The 17,356-nt window shown below is 42.4% G+C and overlaps 1 protein-coding gene across 2 annotated transcripts; it reads left to right on the top strand.

Moving 5' to 3' along the window:
* The first annotated feature begins 1,511 nt into the window (after window positions 1-1,511).
* On the top strand, window positions 1,512-17,344 carry LOC129820031 (serine incorporator 1-like). Of its 2 annotated transcripts, XR_008754142.1 has the most exons (11): window positions 1,512-1,765; window positions 2,995-3,156; window positions 3,417-3,610; window positions 4,050-4,129; window positions 8,109-8,246; window positions 8,462-8,631; window positions 8,917-9,007; window positions 9,392-9,539; window positions 9,997-10,215; window positions 10,475-10,675; window positions 13,417-17,344. XR_008754142.1 is itself a non-coding variant. In XM_055876837.1 (10 exons), the coding sequence occupies exons 1-10, from the start codon at window positions 1,727-1,729 to the stop codon at window positions 10,611-10,613; spliced, it is 1,380 nt and encodes a 459-aa protein (XP_055732812.1). In that variant the 5' UTR covers window positions 1,512-1,726; the 3' UTR covers window positions 10,614-13,088. The 2 variants fall into 2 exon arrangements, 1 of the variants encoding a protein (XP_055732812.1); XM_055876837.1 differs by lacking the exon at window positions 13,417-17,344 and having other exon boundaries at window positions 10,475-13,088.
* The last annotated feature ends 12 nt before the right edge of the window (window positions 17,345-17,356 follow it).

Below are 17,356 nucleotides of genomic sequence, written 5' to 3'. Positions count from 1 at the left end.
AACAATGGCCGATATTTGTCTCTGGATGAACTGAGATGTATTCATTAGTCGGATTCTGTTGCAAAACATTTTGTCTGTTGCTAAATGGTTTTCAACGGAAACAGTTGACCATTTACTCTAGTAACTAAATGGAACCAAACAGCGCAGACGAAACGGGGAGGGACATACCTGAATTTGTCCAATAAAAACTTGCCTTTAAAGTTCAACGTTTGGAGTAAATGGTTTCTGTTGCAAGACGTTTTGCAGCAGACATTTTGCAATGGAATCAGACTAATGAATACACCTCTGCTCTGAGGTCAAGGAAAATAACAAAACCCCTCTCATGAGCTCAATTCTCTCTATTGAACCCTCAGATTCTATGGTCTACTCAAACAAGTTGGTGTTCACACCAGATCCAGATAATGTCATCACCAGGGTGGTTTATGTTGAATCAATTAATGTGTAAAATTATATTTCAGAATATAGCGATACTCCATATTTTAGAGCACACTATTAGGAGTATAATATTACCAAGGTTTTGTCTGTATTATGTACATTCCACAGGAGGTTGCTGAGGGGAGAACGGCTCATAATAATTGGTGGAACGGCGCAAATGGAATGGCATCAAATGCCTGGAAACCATGTGTTTGATGTATTTGTTACTATTCCACGGATTCCGCTCCAGTAAATAGAACGAGCCCGTTCACCCCAATTAAGATGCCACGAACCCCCTGTGGTCATTGGGTCTTACAGGGGGCATGTATAGGCCTAAAATTGCCACTTCCATCATGATTTTCTCAAAAATGGTTTGTGTTAAAACAAATGTAAAAAGCATATCAAACATCCTTCCTCCCATTAAGTTTCTATGAGAGAATTGCCAGAACAATCTGAGATACCGAAAATATTTTCAGGCCATCCAGGAATCGCCCTTAAGTGTATGCGGTGTCTGGCTATAAACTAACCTGCCTAACATGGAGACAATGTTCAAGGCATTGATACTGTTTGGGGGATACTGTAGGCAGTGTAGGTCATATGATGACAAGAAAAAAGTTGAATGTGAATGTGCTCATTTTTGTTTAATTTCTAGCTGTGGTGAAAATATCCTTGTCTATTACTTTACCTGCCCAATTAGATGTATTTTTCCTGGATCCTGGAACTAGCTACTACAGAGGACTTAACTACTCTAACAACATAACATTTGTCAAGTGCAAACAAATCCAAGTGTGGTAAATGGACCATGGTTTACTACTGATGCTGCTCCCTAGTGATATTGAATAATCAGGGAAAGAGGTGATTTACACATTTGACTCTACAGGATTTAATTTATCTATCAACAAGCATTAAGAGGATTTATATTATGTACAAATGTACATTTCTCTGTTTGTGTGTGTGTCAACTATTTTTATTACAGAACACCTTTGTTTTTAATATAAAAAATGTAATTCAGTACTTTAAGTCGCACTCTAGCCTATTTTATATTATTCAATTATTCAACGCATCAGCAGCTGATTACTCCAGAAGTTGGATGGAAGACACCTATGGACCTATCACCGTTGACGGTGTTGAGTTACGGATGAACAACAGGGTGTAAACTGATTCTTCAGACACGCCCTGTTGCTGCTTGGCTCGCGTCGGAGGAAACTACAAATTTTAGTAAACAACTTTTCCAAGTTTGAAGTCTTACACTTCTTGACTTTTTGGTGTTTTCTACTTTTACTTAAGACGGGGTTTTTCGTTCTAAACTAAAATGGGAGCGTGTATGGCATTGTGTTCAATCGCCAGCTGTGTAAGTATCAATTATTTAACTTCTTTATTTGTCGTTACGACGCTTGTTTGTGGTTCCGTATGTAAATACACACATTTACTCTGTTTTCCCCGTAGGTATACTCTGTGTTTTATGTTGATCTACGTTTGGAAAACAGACACTTGTTTGCAGAAGTCAGCAGTTTCATATTGATTAATATTCTGTCTCAGTGCCTCACGCTCTTCACACCAAATTAGCTGCACGACTAAAATTATTCCCTTTCACATTTCATGCCGTGTTACGGGCAAGTTCAGTGATCATGTTAAATAAATATGATGTGATATACAAGGTTTTCTAGGCCTACTCGAGCCATTAGGTGTATTTCTTCAAATTTTGGACGTACACACCGCAAATGACCATGCATAGAGTGATATACCTATTGACCATTTCTATTGAAGTTTGTCCCACATTCTCATGTCAGCAAAAAAACGACAATTTAAACGGTTACACCTTCCAGAGGCAAGGCTTATGAGTACTGCATGTTGCATGGCCTGCTACCCTGGTGCATACAGCCGTCATAGCTTGCAATCCTTTAATGAAGGATGGCTGATCATTCCCTGCTACTGCATCATAGCTCGACTAAACTATGCTTCATGTCTCTGGGCTGATCTAGCCTATGCCTCAGTAGTTCACACATCGTATCTTGACTTGACAATCTGCCTGACTCCTCAGAGGAGCAGTGAGGGATGCCTCCCGTGGAGCACGAACCTTCTGTGACCGCATACAACACGTACCCAACACTGTCTCTTTCTCAATACATCTGTCCCGATTCCTCCCATCCTATCCTCGGTTCTTCTCAAAACACATCTGAAAGGGACCGTGGATCTCCACCAATGCATATTTGAGGAGGTGGCAAGGAGAGAGAAGAGCTGGAATCATGTAAAGCTATAGTTTGAGAAAGGGCACATCAGGCAGGGGGCTGTGTTCGTTGCTGTACTGTAACCGTATGACTGGCAGCCCTTGTCATTATAACTGGCCTGACTGCCTTCAGTTGTCTGGGCTCGTTTGGCTGGAAAACACAAGAGTTGCGATGGTTGCCGTAACAATAACAGGCGGTAGCACACAGTATTGTTGTTGTGCACACACACCATGCATGCGTTTGCTTCATTAGCTTATCTGCCCCTCAAGCCTTCTCCCTCTGGCATACCAAAAACGACTCGTCTGTGCGGTCCTATTTCTTATCCCCTCTCTCCCTCACCTCCCTCCTCCAGGCATCGTGTCTGTGTGGCTCTGCTCCCTGTCTGTTGTCAGGATGCTGTCCCTCCACCTATAACTCCACTGTGTCCCGGCTGGCCTTCTCCCTCCTGCTGCTGCTGGGGACCCTGGTCTCTGTCATCATGATCCTACCTGGCATGGAGACTCAGCTCAAGAAGGTAACACCACACAACCCTGGTCTTGGTTGCTTGATGAGTAGAATTGCCTGAGACCTACATATTTGTGTTAGCTCCCTGAACTAATTCCAAGGCTTTAGCTCAGTGGGTTAACAGGATTGTGGTTCGCAGGAGACCCTGGTTCGAACCCAGTAGTTCACACATGCTGGTGTAGATGGCCCAGTGGTTGACGACAACTTTTGATGTTGTCGTCAATGTACATTGTTGGTTCTATTCTTACTGTTTCTTTACTGATCTATCAGATACCAGGGTTCTGTGTGGGCGGAACCTCCATACCCATGCCAGGCATCGAGAACAAGGTGAACTGTGATGTCATCGTGGGCTACAAGTCTGTGTATCGCATGTGCTTTGCCATGGCCTGCTTCTTTTTCCTGTTCTCCATCATCATGATCCGTGTTCGCAGCAGCAAGGACCCCCGAGCTTCCCTACAGAACGGGTATGTAGCTGACCTTTTTATAGTAGTGGATGGTGATCTTCAGGGATACAATGTTGCCCTCTGCTGGCCAGGGAAGTGCCACATTCCCCACACTCTTATTTGTTTACATACCAGCATAAAATATTAGGGCTAGGAAGATACCAGTATCCCAATACTCGTTAGTGTCATGGCAAGGAAACAAAACACGAAGCGGCTTTAACTTTAGGAAAAAAGCACTAATGTTGGAAACAACCACATGTTGTAATCCAGAGTCACATTTATTTACTTTCCAAATTTTATTGGAACATTTTACACAATATTTTACATACAGAAGGTTTTTTAAAGGATGATACTGCCCAAAAATATGACCAGTGTATTTGTTTATGGCGCACAGACACCGGACCTGTTTTTGTATGACGTGATTTTATTGAATGGAATGCTTGTGGCTTTGTCCTCTCAGATTCTGGTTCTTCAAGTTCCTCGTACTGGTGGGGATAACTGTAGGAGCCTTCTTCATTCCAGACGGGACATTCAACACAGGTATACACCATTACTACGATATTACATATTTTCTTCACCCTGAAGAAGGCACAGTGATGCTGCAACATTAGTTGTTTTTTACCCAATAAATTACCGGAAGATTATTCATATGGAGTGTGCAACTCTCCTTTGTTTTTATAGCTTACACTTTATTCACCGTTAATCAGCACCTCTACACTAAATCATCTTCTCTGGGTGTGAGCCTCATTCAATGTGTAACAGTATTGCTTCCATCCCTGGGCTCAAACCAGGGACCCTCTGCACACATCGACAATAGCTACCCTCGAAGCATCGTTACCCATCGCGCCACAAAAGCCGCGGCCCTTGCAGAGCAAGGGGAAAAACTACTTCAAGGTCTCAGAGCGAGTGACGTCACCGATTGAAACGCTATTAGCGCGCACCCCGCAAACTAGCTAGCCATTACACATTGGTTACAAATACACTAATAACCAATCCCAGATCGGAGTTTTGAGCCACACACAAACGCTATAACATTTGGTTTATGATTTGGTTTACGGCTACTTCCCATATCTTTAGGTCATATTGTACGGAAGACCAAGGTAGTCGAGTAAACTAGCTAGTAATTGGTCTGCAATATCGCGACTCCGGCTGCCTGTTACAAATGGTGCCCGGCTAACAATATGCAACGTTATAACACTATTCCCTTGCTTCATCTATTGCACCTTTACAGTTCCATCAGAGGTATTTAAACTAACCCTTCTTGTACATGTCGTTCCATGGGTATTAGTCTGCCATCAGACATCAACAATAAGACATGTAGCCTATAGGGTATTATAGTTAACCAACCTCAAAAGTGATGTTAGCCACTGCTTCATGATCCACCACCAACCACTCCATTTGAATCTTCTTTTCCAGCTTGCTTTATTTTAATGGATGGACATATTTTAAAGTTTAGGTGGCTAATGGGCACCGAGACATTTTATCTCTACATTTCTTTCATAATGTTAAGTTTTAAAATCATTTACTAGGAGATAGCGAAGGTAGTCGACATGTTTCAGCTAGCTAAGCTACCTAGCTTGAAGACGTGGTAAACAACTAGCTAACGTTAGCTATGAAGTTGACACATCAGTTCAATCAAAGTTACCGGGCATAAGACTGTGGCCAATGACAATGAGCCTTCTTGGGCGGGCAAGGCTACTGTAAATCAATGGAGCACCGATTAGGGGCTTTTGCTGGCTAGCTCAGCAGGTGCTGCGGTGACGCATCCTCAGCCAATCACGCGCAACCAGAGAAGATTAACGACGCCTGTGCTCTGTACTTTCCGTCTGCCCTCCACCACAAAAAGCACCAAGCTGCCTTACTCAATGAAAATGAACCAAAACAACAATAGAATGGGAAAGCGACCAAATCAAAGATTATTTGTCACGTGCGCCAAATACAGCCGGTGTAGACCTTACAGTGAAATGCTTACATACAGGCTCTAACCAACAGTGCAATTAAAAAAAGTGTTAGGTGAACAATAGGTAAGTAAAGAAATAAAAATACCAGTAGTGAGGCTATATACGGGCACCGGTTAGTCGGGCTGATTTGAGGTAGTATATGTATGTATGGTTAAAGTGACTGCATATATGATAAACTGCGAGTATCAAATCAAAGTTTATTTGTCACGTGCGCCGAATACAACAGGTGTAGACTTTACAGTGAAATGCTTACTTACAGGCTCTAACCAATAGTGCAAAAAAAGGTATTAGGTGAACAATAGGTAAGTAAAGAAATAAAACAACAGTGAAAAGACAGGCTATATACAGTAGGGAGGCTACAAACAGACACCGGTTAGTCGGGCTGATTGAGGTAGTATGTAGATATGGTTGAAGTGACTATGCATATATGATGAACAGAGAGTAGCAGTAGCGTAAAAGAGGGGTTGGCGGGGCACAATGCAGATAGTCCGGGTAGCCATTTGATTACCTGTTCAGAAGTCTTATGGCTTGGGGGTAAAAACTGTTGAGAATCCTTTTTGTCCTAGACTTGGCACTCCGGTACCGCTTGCCATGCGGTAGTAGAGAGAACAGTCTGACTAGGGTGGCTGGGGTCTTTGACAATTTTTAGGGCCTTCCTCTGACACCGCCTGGTGTAGAGGTCTTGGATGGCAGGCAGCTTAGCCCCAGTGATGTACTGGGCCGTACGCACTACCCTCTGTAGTGTCTTGCGGTCGGAGGCCGAGCAGTTGCCGTACCAGGCAGTGATGCAACCAGTCAGGATGCTCTCGATGTTGCAGCTGTAGAACCTTTTGAGGATCTGAGGACCATTGCAAAATCTTTTTAGTTTCCTGAGGGGGAATAGGCTTTGTTGTGCCCTCTTCACGGCTGTCATGGTGTGTTTGGACCATTTCTAGTTTGTTGGTGACGTGGATACCAAGGAACTTGAAGCTCTCAACCTAGCACGGAACCCAAACCGGCTGCGCGTGTGCGCCATTGTGCGCTATCGTGCATAAATGTATTTTGTGCCCCTACACCAAACACGATCACGACACGCAGGTTAAAATATCAAAACAAACTCTGAACCAATGACATTAATTTGGGTACAGGTCGAAAAGCATTAAACATGTATGGCAATTTAGCTAGTTAGCTTGCACTTGCTAGCTAATTTGTCCTATTTAGCTAGCTTGCTGTTGCTAGCTAATTTGTCCTGGGATATAAACATGGAGTTGTTATTTTACCTGAGCTGCACAAGGTCCTCTACTCCTACAAATTAATCCACACAAAACGGCCAACCGACTCATTTCTAGTCATCTCTCCTCCTTCCAGGCTTTTTCATCGTTGAACGTATATGGTGATCGCATCTAAACTTTCATAGTATTACCACGACAACCGGCAACAAAGTTCGTCTTTCAATCACCCACGTGGGTATAACCAATGAGGAGATGGCACGTGGGTACCTGCTTCTAATAACCAATGAGGAGATGGGAGAGCAGGACTTTCAGTGCGATCTGCGTCAGAAATAGGAATTACTTCTAGTTTAGCCCTTGGTAACGCAGACGCGCGCAAGCGGTGTCGGTGCAGTAATTGAATAACATGGATTTCTAAATTTATTTTGCGACGCATGCGATGTGTCTGGTCTGGTCAGCATGTCAACCTGCTCCATTACAGCCTCGTCGATGAAAATGGGGGTCTCTGACCTCCTCCCTATAGGCTGCCTCAACGTTGTCGGTGATCAGGCCTACCACTGTTGACGTCTGCAAACTTAATGATGGTGTCGGAGTCGTGTCTGGCCATGCAGTCGTGGGTGAACAGGGAGTACAGGAGGGGACTGAGCATTCACCCCTGAGGGGCTCCAGTGTTGAGGATCAGCGTGCAGATGTGTTGCTACCTACCCTCACCACCTGGGGGCGGCCCGTCAGGAAGTCCAAGATCTAGTTGCAGAAGGTGTTTAGTCCCAGGATCCTTAGCTTAGTGATGAGCTTTGACGGCACTATAGTGTTGAACGCTGAGCTGTAGTCAATGAATAGCATTCTCACATAGGTGTTCCTTTTGTCCAGGTGGGAAAGGGCAGTGTGGAGTGCAATAGAGATAGCATCTGTGGATCTGTTTGGGCGGTATGCAAATTGGAGTGGGTCTAGGGTTTCTGAGATAATGGTGTTGTGAGCCATGACCAGCCTTTCAAAGCACTTCATGGCTACGGACTTGAGTGCTATGGGTCTGTAGTCATTTCGACAGGTTGCCTTCGTGTTCTTGGGCACAGGGACTATGGTGGTCTGCTTGAAACATGTTGGTATTACAGACTCAAGGGACGTGTTGAAAATGTCAGTGAAAACAAGTGCCAGTTGGTCAGCACATATGCTTTCTTAGATCAAGCAATTTGTTTTATACCATTAAAATGTTTGCTAACTGATATTGTTGTGACATTAAATAACAGAATGGCCCACGTGACGCATCGCCACTGCCAAGAACTTGTAGTCAATTAAACACACCTTGCACATTTTGTCTTTTAACAAACTCGCTGTGTGTGTGTGTTCCAGTGTGGTTTTACTTTGGCATGGTGGGTTCCTTCTTCTTCATCATCATCCAGCTGATCCTGCTTGTGGACTTTGCTCACACCTGGAACCAGTCCTGGCTGGAGAACGCTGAGGAGGGAAATGGCAAGTGCTGGTTCTCAGGTACTGATCGTTAATACAGTCTACTGATTTAAAACGTTGTAGTCTAACTCATTTATTCAGTCTTTTCCGGAAGTAAACTGAAATTTCCTGAAGAAAATAGGAATTTCAGTGTAATTTAATGAATTGACCCTTATCCTGGTTTTCTCCCAGTGGTAATGGAAGGATGTTTCCTGACATCCGTAATGGGATGTATTCTTCTGTTTCACCTCCCACAGCTCTTCTGTCCTTCACGGTGCTACACTATGTCCTGGCCTTCTCTGCTGTGGTGGTGTTCTATGTCTATTACACCACAGGAGACGACTGCACTGAACACAAGGTCTTCATCAGCCTCAACTTCATCTTCTGCATCATCGTCTCCATAGTTGCCATCCTACCCAAAGTTCAGGTGAGGTTTGTCTCGCAAGAAAGATTGATACCAGCACACTGTTTCAAGTTCCTGCAGTTTTTTTGAGTACAGTGTTTCTTTGCAGGCTGTTTCAGTCTTGTTCCTCTTTCTTTGAAATGCATACACATCCTGAAGTTCATTCAGGGGTGAAAATATTAGCAATGTTTGCAATTTTGAAGATCATCAAAATGTTAAACAATGACACTGAACTATTTGTTCATGTGAATGTAGTTGAACAAAAGTTAGACACTGATGTTTTGTGTTAATTTATGTATTGTCCCCCAGGAGTCCCAGCCCAGCTCAGGCCTGCTCCAAGCGTCCTTCATCTCCCTCTACACCATGTATGTCACATGGTCCGCCATGACCAACAACCCCAGTAAGTCTCCTCATGACCCTGCTGATGCCCCTGTTCAGTCATTGGTTAAGAGTCATGGTCCAGGTCGTACATTAAAGATGACCTGATCTAACTATGACTCGCATGGCTGCATACCGACTCATGGAAATCACTTGATGGGAAGTCTGGAACAACAAATGTATATGTGACGAAGCATATTTTACCCAAAAGATCAACTGATCAGTGATCACTTCATCCAATATGAGATGAGTTGCAGCCAAGAATCACAAGAGAAGAAGTAAATCAAATAGATGTGTCTAGCTCATAATTAAAAGCTGATAATTTGTAGTTTTCTTTGTTAAAAGCATAACATTTTGTCTTTCAATGGCCTTCATCAGAATGACTATTCTACCTCTTTCCCTACAGACCGTAAGTGTAACCCCAGCCTGCTGAGTCTGGTACACAACACCTCCACCCCTACACCTACACCTGCCCCAGGGCAAGGGGTCCAGTGGTGGGATGCACAGGGCATCATAGGACTGGTCATCTTCCTCTTCTGCACTCTCTACGCCAGGTATGAAGTTGCAACCTAGAGTAGGGTTCATGCCAATCCTGGGGACCCACAGGACCGGGCACTCTTTGTAGCAGACCAGAGACAAATCAAATTTTATTGGTCACCTATACATGTTTAGCAGATGTTATTGTGGGTAGAGAAATGCTTGTGTTTCTAGCTCGAACAGTGCAATAATATCTAACAATTTCACAATAATACACACCTAAAGTAAAGGAATTAAGAATATATAAATATTTGGACGAGTAATGTAGGCACGGCATAGACTAAAAGTAGAATAGACACCTGATCGAAGTACTGGGCTAGAGTAAACTTGCAAGCCTGTGGGTCCTCAGGACTGGATTTGAGACACTGGTTCAGAGCTATGTTTCAAATGAAATCCTGACTATTCGAGCCTGTCCACATCATCACTTCCCCTTTTTTCTGGTGGGTTTCCTGCTCTTTCCCTCCTTGCCTGCAGCATCCGTTCGTCCAACAACACCCAGGTGAACAGGCTGATGCAGACAGAGGAGGGCCAGGGTCTGGCTGCAGAAGACCACGAGGCGGCCACGGGGGAGGACGGGGTCAGACGGGCCGTGGACAACGAGGAAGAGGGGGTCACCTACTCTTACGCCTTCTTCCACTTCAGCCTGTGCCTGGCCTCCCTCTACATCATGATGACACTCACAAACTGGTACCAGTAAGTAGTTCTGTTTTCTTTATGTCTGGGGGGATAGAGGAGTAGGGATGTGTACAGGTATAACTGAGGTGATTGATGTTGTTCTAGACCTTGCGTCAGCTCCCCAAGCGAATGACTGGGCTTTAGGTCAACAGGATAACAGTCTTATGGTACTCCGAAGACCCAATTTTCAAACCATCGCACATGGTCTACTATGCGTTTTTGTGATGGTAAACAAAATGTGATTGATTGGATTGGTCCTGATCTCTCCTCTCCCCAGACCTGATGCAGACTACCAGGCCATGCAGAGCTGTATGCCAGCTGTGTGGGTGAAGATTGGCTCTAGCTGGATAGGCCTGGCTCTCTACCTCTGGACCCTGGTAGCTCCTCTCATCCTCTCTAACCGAGACTTCAACTAAAGACATACATTCCATCCAGGGCTAAGTCCCAAATGGCACCCCTGGTCCCAAGTAGAAAGAGGGTGGGTGTCTTTTCAGAGTTGCTTAGGGACTTAACTGTTTGGCATGTTTTGATTTATACTATTTGGAACGTTTTTTTGAATTGTGCTGCTTGAAGGAAGGGACCATTGTCATGTCTTATTTTTATTTCAGGCTGGATGTAACATAGTAAAAGAAAATCAGGGACACTTAAATTAGTATATGTTATGTTTGGTATTGTTACTTAATTAGCTAATTTGCAACTACTTAGCATGCTAGCTAAACTTAACACCAACCTTAATCCTTAAGGGTCTAAGCCTGCGGAGGGGTTCTATTAAGCTTACATATGGAATTTTTTTTAAAGATGTTCATACCGAGGATCATTCATCGACTTGAATATTAGGACCCCTTTTAGGTATTATATAAATATATCACACGCACATTATTTGATGAAACATTGAATTGGGCCTTAGTGCTATTAGCCCATAGAAATGGATTGAATAACAGATTCATAAGGTAGTAATAAATAGATAGGAAGTTTGTTTTTTTAAAGTGTCTGTCCTATGTCCGAGAGACATAAATATAACAAAATATGCAGAAATTGTACTGCCATTTTCTGGTTGCGAAAATACGAATAGTTCGCCTAATTTCAGTTTGTGACAGCAAGCAAGTATAGTGTAGCGAATCATTGTACTATCTAAACCACTGTGAAATATATTTTTCATAACCAAAAATATTGTATATTCAGCTGTTTGAAGCTGGTGTCCAAAACCGGAGCTAAGACGCAAAAACAAAACTTAAGAACAGGAAGCATAGAACAGGTATACTGCTTCTTAGACTTGCTTTAAATGAGTTACAGATCTATAACACATTTCTATGTGAATTTGGTCGGGTCGCCCAAAAAAATGACATATTGCAGCTTTAACCAAAAATGTTTTGGCACTAAACTACTTCCATATGTCAATATTATTATTATTTTTTTTTAAATGTACTGGTACCGGGCTACTTTCAGACGAGGCTTCTAAGCGCACTAGAGCAAAACAAACGACGTGTGCGAGAGTCACCTTTCCATCGAGGAGTCATATTAGTGTGTAGCCCAAACTGTTTGGACGCTACAGACAGAAGTTGGCAGTACCGACTTCAGACGAGTCCCGTGATGCTTGTTGGGGTCGTGTTCATGTGATTCCTTTTCCCACAGTGGTCATATTAGTTTTGTAGGCCACACTGTTCGGATGCTACTGACGTTTTCGTGAGAATACCGATTTTCGGGGTGTCTCACGGTCTGACAAACACGCTGTAGCTCAGCTACCTTCCACCGCAGATGTGGAAGGCTATCATTGACGGATGCGGTGGATTGAGATGCAGCCTGTGCAAAACAATGTATATCTCTAGCACTCGAGGATCCCGAGTCTAAGGCACTGCATCTCAGTGCTAGAGGTGTCACTACAGACACCCTGGTTTGAATCCAGGCTGTATCACAACCGGCCGTGATTGGGAGTCCCATAGTGCGGCGCACAATTGGCCCAGTGTCGTCCGGGTTTGAGAATTTGTTCTTAACTGACTTGCTTAGTTAAATAAAGAAATTAACAGACTGCTTTTGAAGGGGATTTTTTTATAATAATTATGCTAATTAGATTTCGGCAGGGGTGTTGACATCGACCCCTAGCCTAGCTAAGATTAGCCCTAGCTAGCATTAACCACCTAGATAGTCAACAAATTGTGGACAGACACAAATTAATACATACTATACCAATCGTAACGTATGATACTAATTTGAGTTTTCTGGAGATTAATGTACTGTTAAGTATCCCCGATTCCAGGTTTAATTTGCATTTAGCCATACTTGAGGTTGGTCTTATTTACTTTTTTGTTGTTGATCTTGTTAAAAAAATGGGATTGGTGTCATGCTTTCATAATATCTTCTGTTCACTGAATCTACTAAAATGACTTCATAAGTCCTCAAATCGTATGAACACGATCAATATGTTAAACCAGCCAAATAAACTCCACTCAGGTGTTAATGTTTTACTTGTTCCACCTGTTTGCATACATTTAGATCCCCTCTCTCCACAATATACCTTGCGCAGTCCATCCACGACATGTTCAGCAGGGTGCCATCGCTACAAATGAGCATAGTCTCGAGGATGTTGTGTACATATCAGTACAAATTATGTTCGTCCAATGCGCTTTCTCCTTGTTTTTAGTTTATTTGTTTTATACATTTCAGTGTGTCTTTGATTACATTACATTACAAGTACATGTACATTCTTTTTTTTTTATAGCTAAGATTTGTTAAAGTACCTTTAAACCTATAGATTTGCTACACAATACCTATTCAGTCAGACCATAGTCTAGCTTTGTATTCCAATTTGTATATGGTTTGTCATATCTGTCAAGGTATCTCTAGTGCCTCCTTGTCATGATGAAAGTAATACATCTGATCATCTCTGAAATGTCTTCCAGGTTTCTATTGTGAGATTGTTATTTTAAGAGTTCATGGGGTCCTGTAGGTGGGACTATTGCCCCTCAAATTACTGTATATTGCTGCTAGGTTTTATTTGCAATGATTAGTTCTACATACCTCTTCAGATAAGTAGAAAGTGCCCGTGGCACTTCTTTTGTCTCTGCCATTCTGCCTCAAAGTGAAACATGTTAGCTCAATTCTTATCAGGACAGCCAATGCCTACTACTAGTTAAATAGCTTTGTCCAAGTAATAGCTGCAGCAACCTTGGAATCAAGTGCTTTATTCTGTTCAACACTAGTCTTACTTCATTTTGTCAGTAGGACATTCCAGCACCTGAGAAGTTGAGGAAACAGACCAAAGACATGTCATCAGTCCGAGCCAACAGGGATTCCAGAACCTCCCATCCCCTCTGGCTTCATTCATCACCCTGATCACATGACCACACTCCAACAGGATTATTCTTATTTCCTTGTGACGCAGGATTACCCATGCAGCCACCCCACACGCTCTCTCGATGAGGGAATGTGATTTCCCCATCACAAGATTGGCATGAGAGGATTGAACACAAGACCAACATTATATTCATTGAGGAGCAAATGGGTTCAGCTGGGGTAGAGAAGGAGCACAGAGAGATGGGTCTGTAGTTAGTCCATGAATTCAGCCTCAAATCAAATCACCGCAATCAGAACGTTTGAGTTTACGCAGAGCAGAATTACGCCCGGACACACACTGAAGTAATGTACACCTAGTGGGAAATAAAGTGAGTGCTATGCCATATTAATTTCAGCTGACTGCTTTATGGTAGTCAATGTTAGTTGAATTAACATGCTTTCTTTCATTCAATCACTTTGAGACCCTTCCTTTTGCTCTTTTACAGAAAATAATCTACTGTACATATCTGAGTATTTTTCAATCCTGTACACTAGTAGTTCTGATCTTGGTGAGTGGGTGACCTTGTTAGTGTGATGACCCTGGGTCTCTGTGACAGACCGTTCGATAGTGGTGGAGTTCCCTTCACAGCAGGCATTTAGACCTAGTCTACATAATGCTGTTATATAACGGCCTGTTTGGGGGAACCCATCATGCTATGACTCTGTCTGGGGCCCCCACTGTGGTGCGGTAGAGGAGAGAATACGGAAAAGATTGGCTGCATTAGCCGGTTTGGATCATGCTCTCACTGGGGATGAGGACTGCCACTGTGCATCTGGATACCTCTGTAGGTTGAGGTGAACACACAGGTAGTGGGAAAATGTATGTTCTAGAGCAGGGCTCTCCAACCCTGTTCCTGGAGAGCTACCTTCCTGTAGGTTTTCACTCCAACCCTGTTCCTGGAGAGCTACCTTCCTGTAGGTTTTCACTCCAACCCTGTTCCTGGAGAGCTACCTTCCTGTAGGTTTTCACTCCAACCCTGTTCCTGGAGAGCTACCTTCCTGTAGGTTTTCGCTCCAACCCTGTTCCTGGAGAGCTACCTTCCTGTAGGTGTTCGCCTCAACCCTGTTCCTGTAGAACTACCTTCCTGTAGGTTTTCGCTCCAACCCTGTTCCTGGAGAGCTACCTTCCTGTAGGTTTTCACTCCAACCCTGTTCCTGTAGAGCTACCTTCCTGTAGGTTTTACCTCCAACCCTAATCTAGCACACCTGATTCTAATTATTAGCAGGTTGATAAACTGAATCAGGTTAGTTACAACTGGCATTGGAGCGAAAACCTACAGGAGGGTAGCTCTCCAGGAACAGGGTTTGAGACTCCATTTCTGGAGAGCTACTGGCCTTGCAGGTTTTTTTTTCCCAGCCCTGCTCTATCATGAATCTATTACTATAGATTAGAATCAAGTGTGTAGTAGGGTCAGACCAGATTCCTGCGGGTGGGAGGATAGCTAAAGCACCCCAGGAGGAGGGTTGCTTGGCAACTCTGGTATAGAATATAACCTGGCAACTCTCTGGCATAGAATATAACCTGGCAACTCTCTGGTATAGAATGTAACCTGGCAACTCTGATACAGACAATAACAACCTGTGTGGAAAAACAAGCTAAATTTAGAGCAGCTAGCTACTGAAGGTTTTAATGAGAGGTCTCAGAGGTCTTCAAAAAATAAAGTTCTCACCCATATACACACTACCCCATACTGACAAAGTGAAAACATGTTTTTAGACATTTTTGCCCATTTATTGAAAATTAAATACAGAAATACTTAATTTAAATAAGTATCCATACTTTGTAGAAGCCCCTTTGGTAGCAATTACAGCTGTGAGTCTTGCTGGGTATGTCTCCAAGAGCTTTCCACACCTGGATTGTACAATATTTGTCCATTATTCTTTAAAAATGTCTTCAAGCTCTGTCAAATTGGTCTTTGAACATTACTAGACAAACCTTTCAGGTCTTGCCATAGATTTTCAAGTAGATTTAAGTCAAAACTTTGACTCAGCCACTCAGGAACATTCACTGTCTTCTTGGTAAGCAACTCCGGTGTAGATGTGGCCTTGTGTTTTAGGTTATTGTCCCGCTGAAAGGTGAATTCATCTCCCAGTGTCTGGTGGAAAGCAGACTGAACCAGGTTTTCCTCTAGGATTTTGTCTGTGTTTAGCACCATTACAATATTTTTTTTATCCTGAAAAACTTCCCAGTCCTTAACAATTACAAGCATACCCATAACATGATGCAGCCACCACTATGCATAACACTTTGTATTGATGACAAATAGTTAATTGCTTTGCAGTATTACTTTAGTGCCTTGTTGCAAACAGGATCTATGTTTTGGAATATTTTTATTCTGTACAGGTTCACTCTGTCAATTAGGTTAGTATTGTGGAGTAACTACAATGTTGTTGATCCATCCTCCCTTATCTCCTATCCTTGGCTCTGTAACTGTTTTAAAGTCACCATTGGCCTTATGGTGAAATCCCTGAGCGGTTTCCTTCCTCTCCGGCATTGAGTTAGGAAGAACGCCTGTATCTTTGTAGTGACTGGGTGTATTGATTCCCCATCCAAAGTGTAATTAATTACTTCACCATACTCAAAGGGATATTCAATTATTCTTTGCAAGGCATTGGAAAACTTCCCTGATCTTTGTGGCTGAATCTGTGTTTGAAATTCACTTTTGACTGAGGGAACTTACAGAAAATGTTGTGTGGGGTACAGAGATGAGTTGGCCATTAAGAAACCATGTTAAACACTTATGCACTTATGCAACTTATTATGGGACTTGTTAAGCAGATTTTGGCTTGCCATAACAAAGGGATTGAATATTTATTGACTCGAGACATGTCAGCTTTTCATTTTGAATTCATTTGTAAAGATTTCGAAAAACATAATTCCACTTTGACATTATGGTGTATTGTGTGTAGTCCAGTGACAAAAAATTCTAAATGTAATCATTTTTCAATTCAGGCTGTAACACAATACTTGCTGAAGGCACTGTAAGATAATACTTTTGGTTTGGGTTTATATATTTGATTTAGACAATGCAATAATATAATATTGAACCTCTTCACATTCTGATGTATGCTCATCATGTAATTAGGGGTTCAAGCATCAAAGCTGTGAGAAACCCTAATGTATTTGTTGGCAGTCATTATTAATATTACATAGTCATTATTTATTGAATTAGGCTACAGAAAAGTTATTACGCAACATGTATTACATTGTCTATTGTGTTACACTGTTAGTCATTTTAGGTATTATCAACAGTAAAAAAAAAACTCAAACATTTAACTGCAGCATACTGTAAATGATGGTGCATTGTGGGAAATTGCTGTATTTCAATTGGTACTATAATTCCACCCCACAGTATACAGTACCATATTGTATCTTTGGAGCACCCAAAACCTTGACCACTAGTGGGTGCATGGTAGTGTTGTTTCTGGCTCATTAACATATTTTGAGGCTTGCACTGTAAGAGGATATTTGTTGCAGTCGTGAATGAGAATGCTGTATCAATTTAACGCCTATGTGGTTATAGTGCCCCATCAATTTAAAATCTATAGGGGACACATTGGAGTGGGAGCAAGTCTTAAACCTTAAATGGTTGAGTATTTTGCCATGTCTTTTTGGTCTGTTTTGCCTTGTGGTCGCTGCCAGTTTGGAATTCCTTGTTAAGACCTCTAGTGCAAGTGATATAAAATACCAAATATTTATTAACATGCTGTAGTGTGTAAACACTTTGCCAACCTGCTTGCACCAATTCCTTGTAATTATAGGGAAATACTGTGAAATACAAACCCCTCCCCTCAATAAATGTAATTCATTCATCCATTCAATCTTAAG

Source organism: Salvelinus fontinalis, chromosome 22 (genome assembly GCF_029448725.1).
Source record: "Salvelinus fontinalis isolate EN_2023a chromosome 22, ASM2944872v1, whole genome shotgun sequence".
Taxonomy (NCBI): Eukaryota; Metazoa; Chordata; class Actinopteri; order Salmoniformes; family Salmonidae; genus Salvelinus; species Salvelinus fontinalis.
This window is presented reverse-complemented; position numbering and strand designations above follow the sequence as displayed.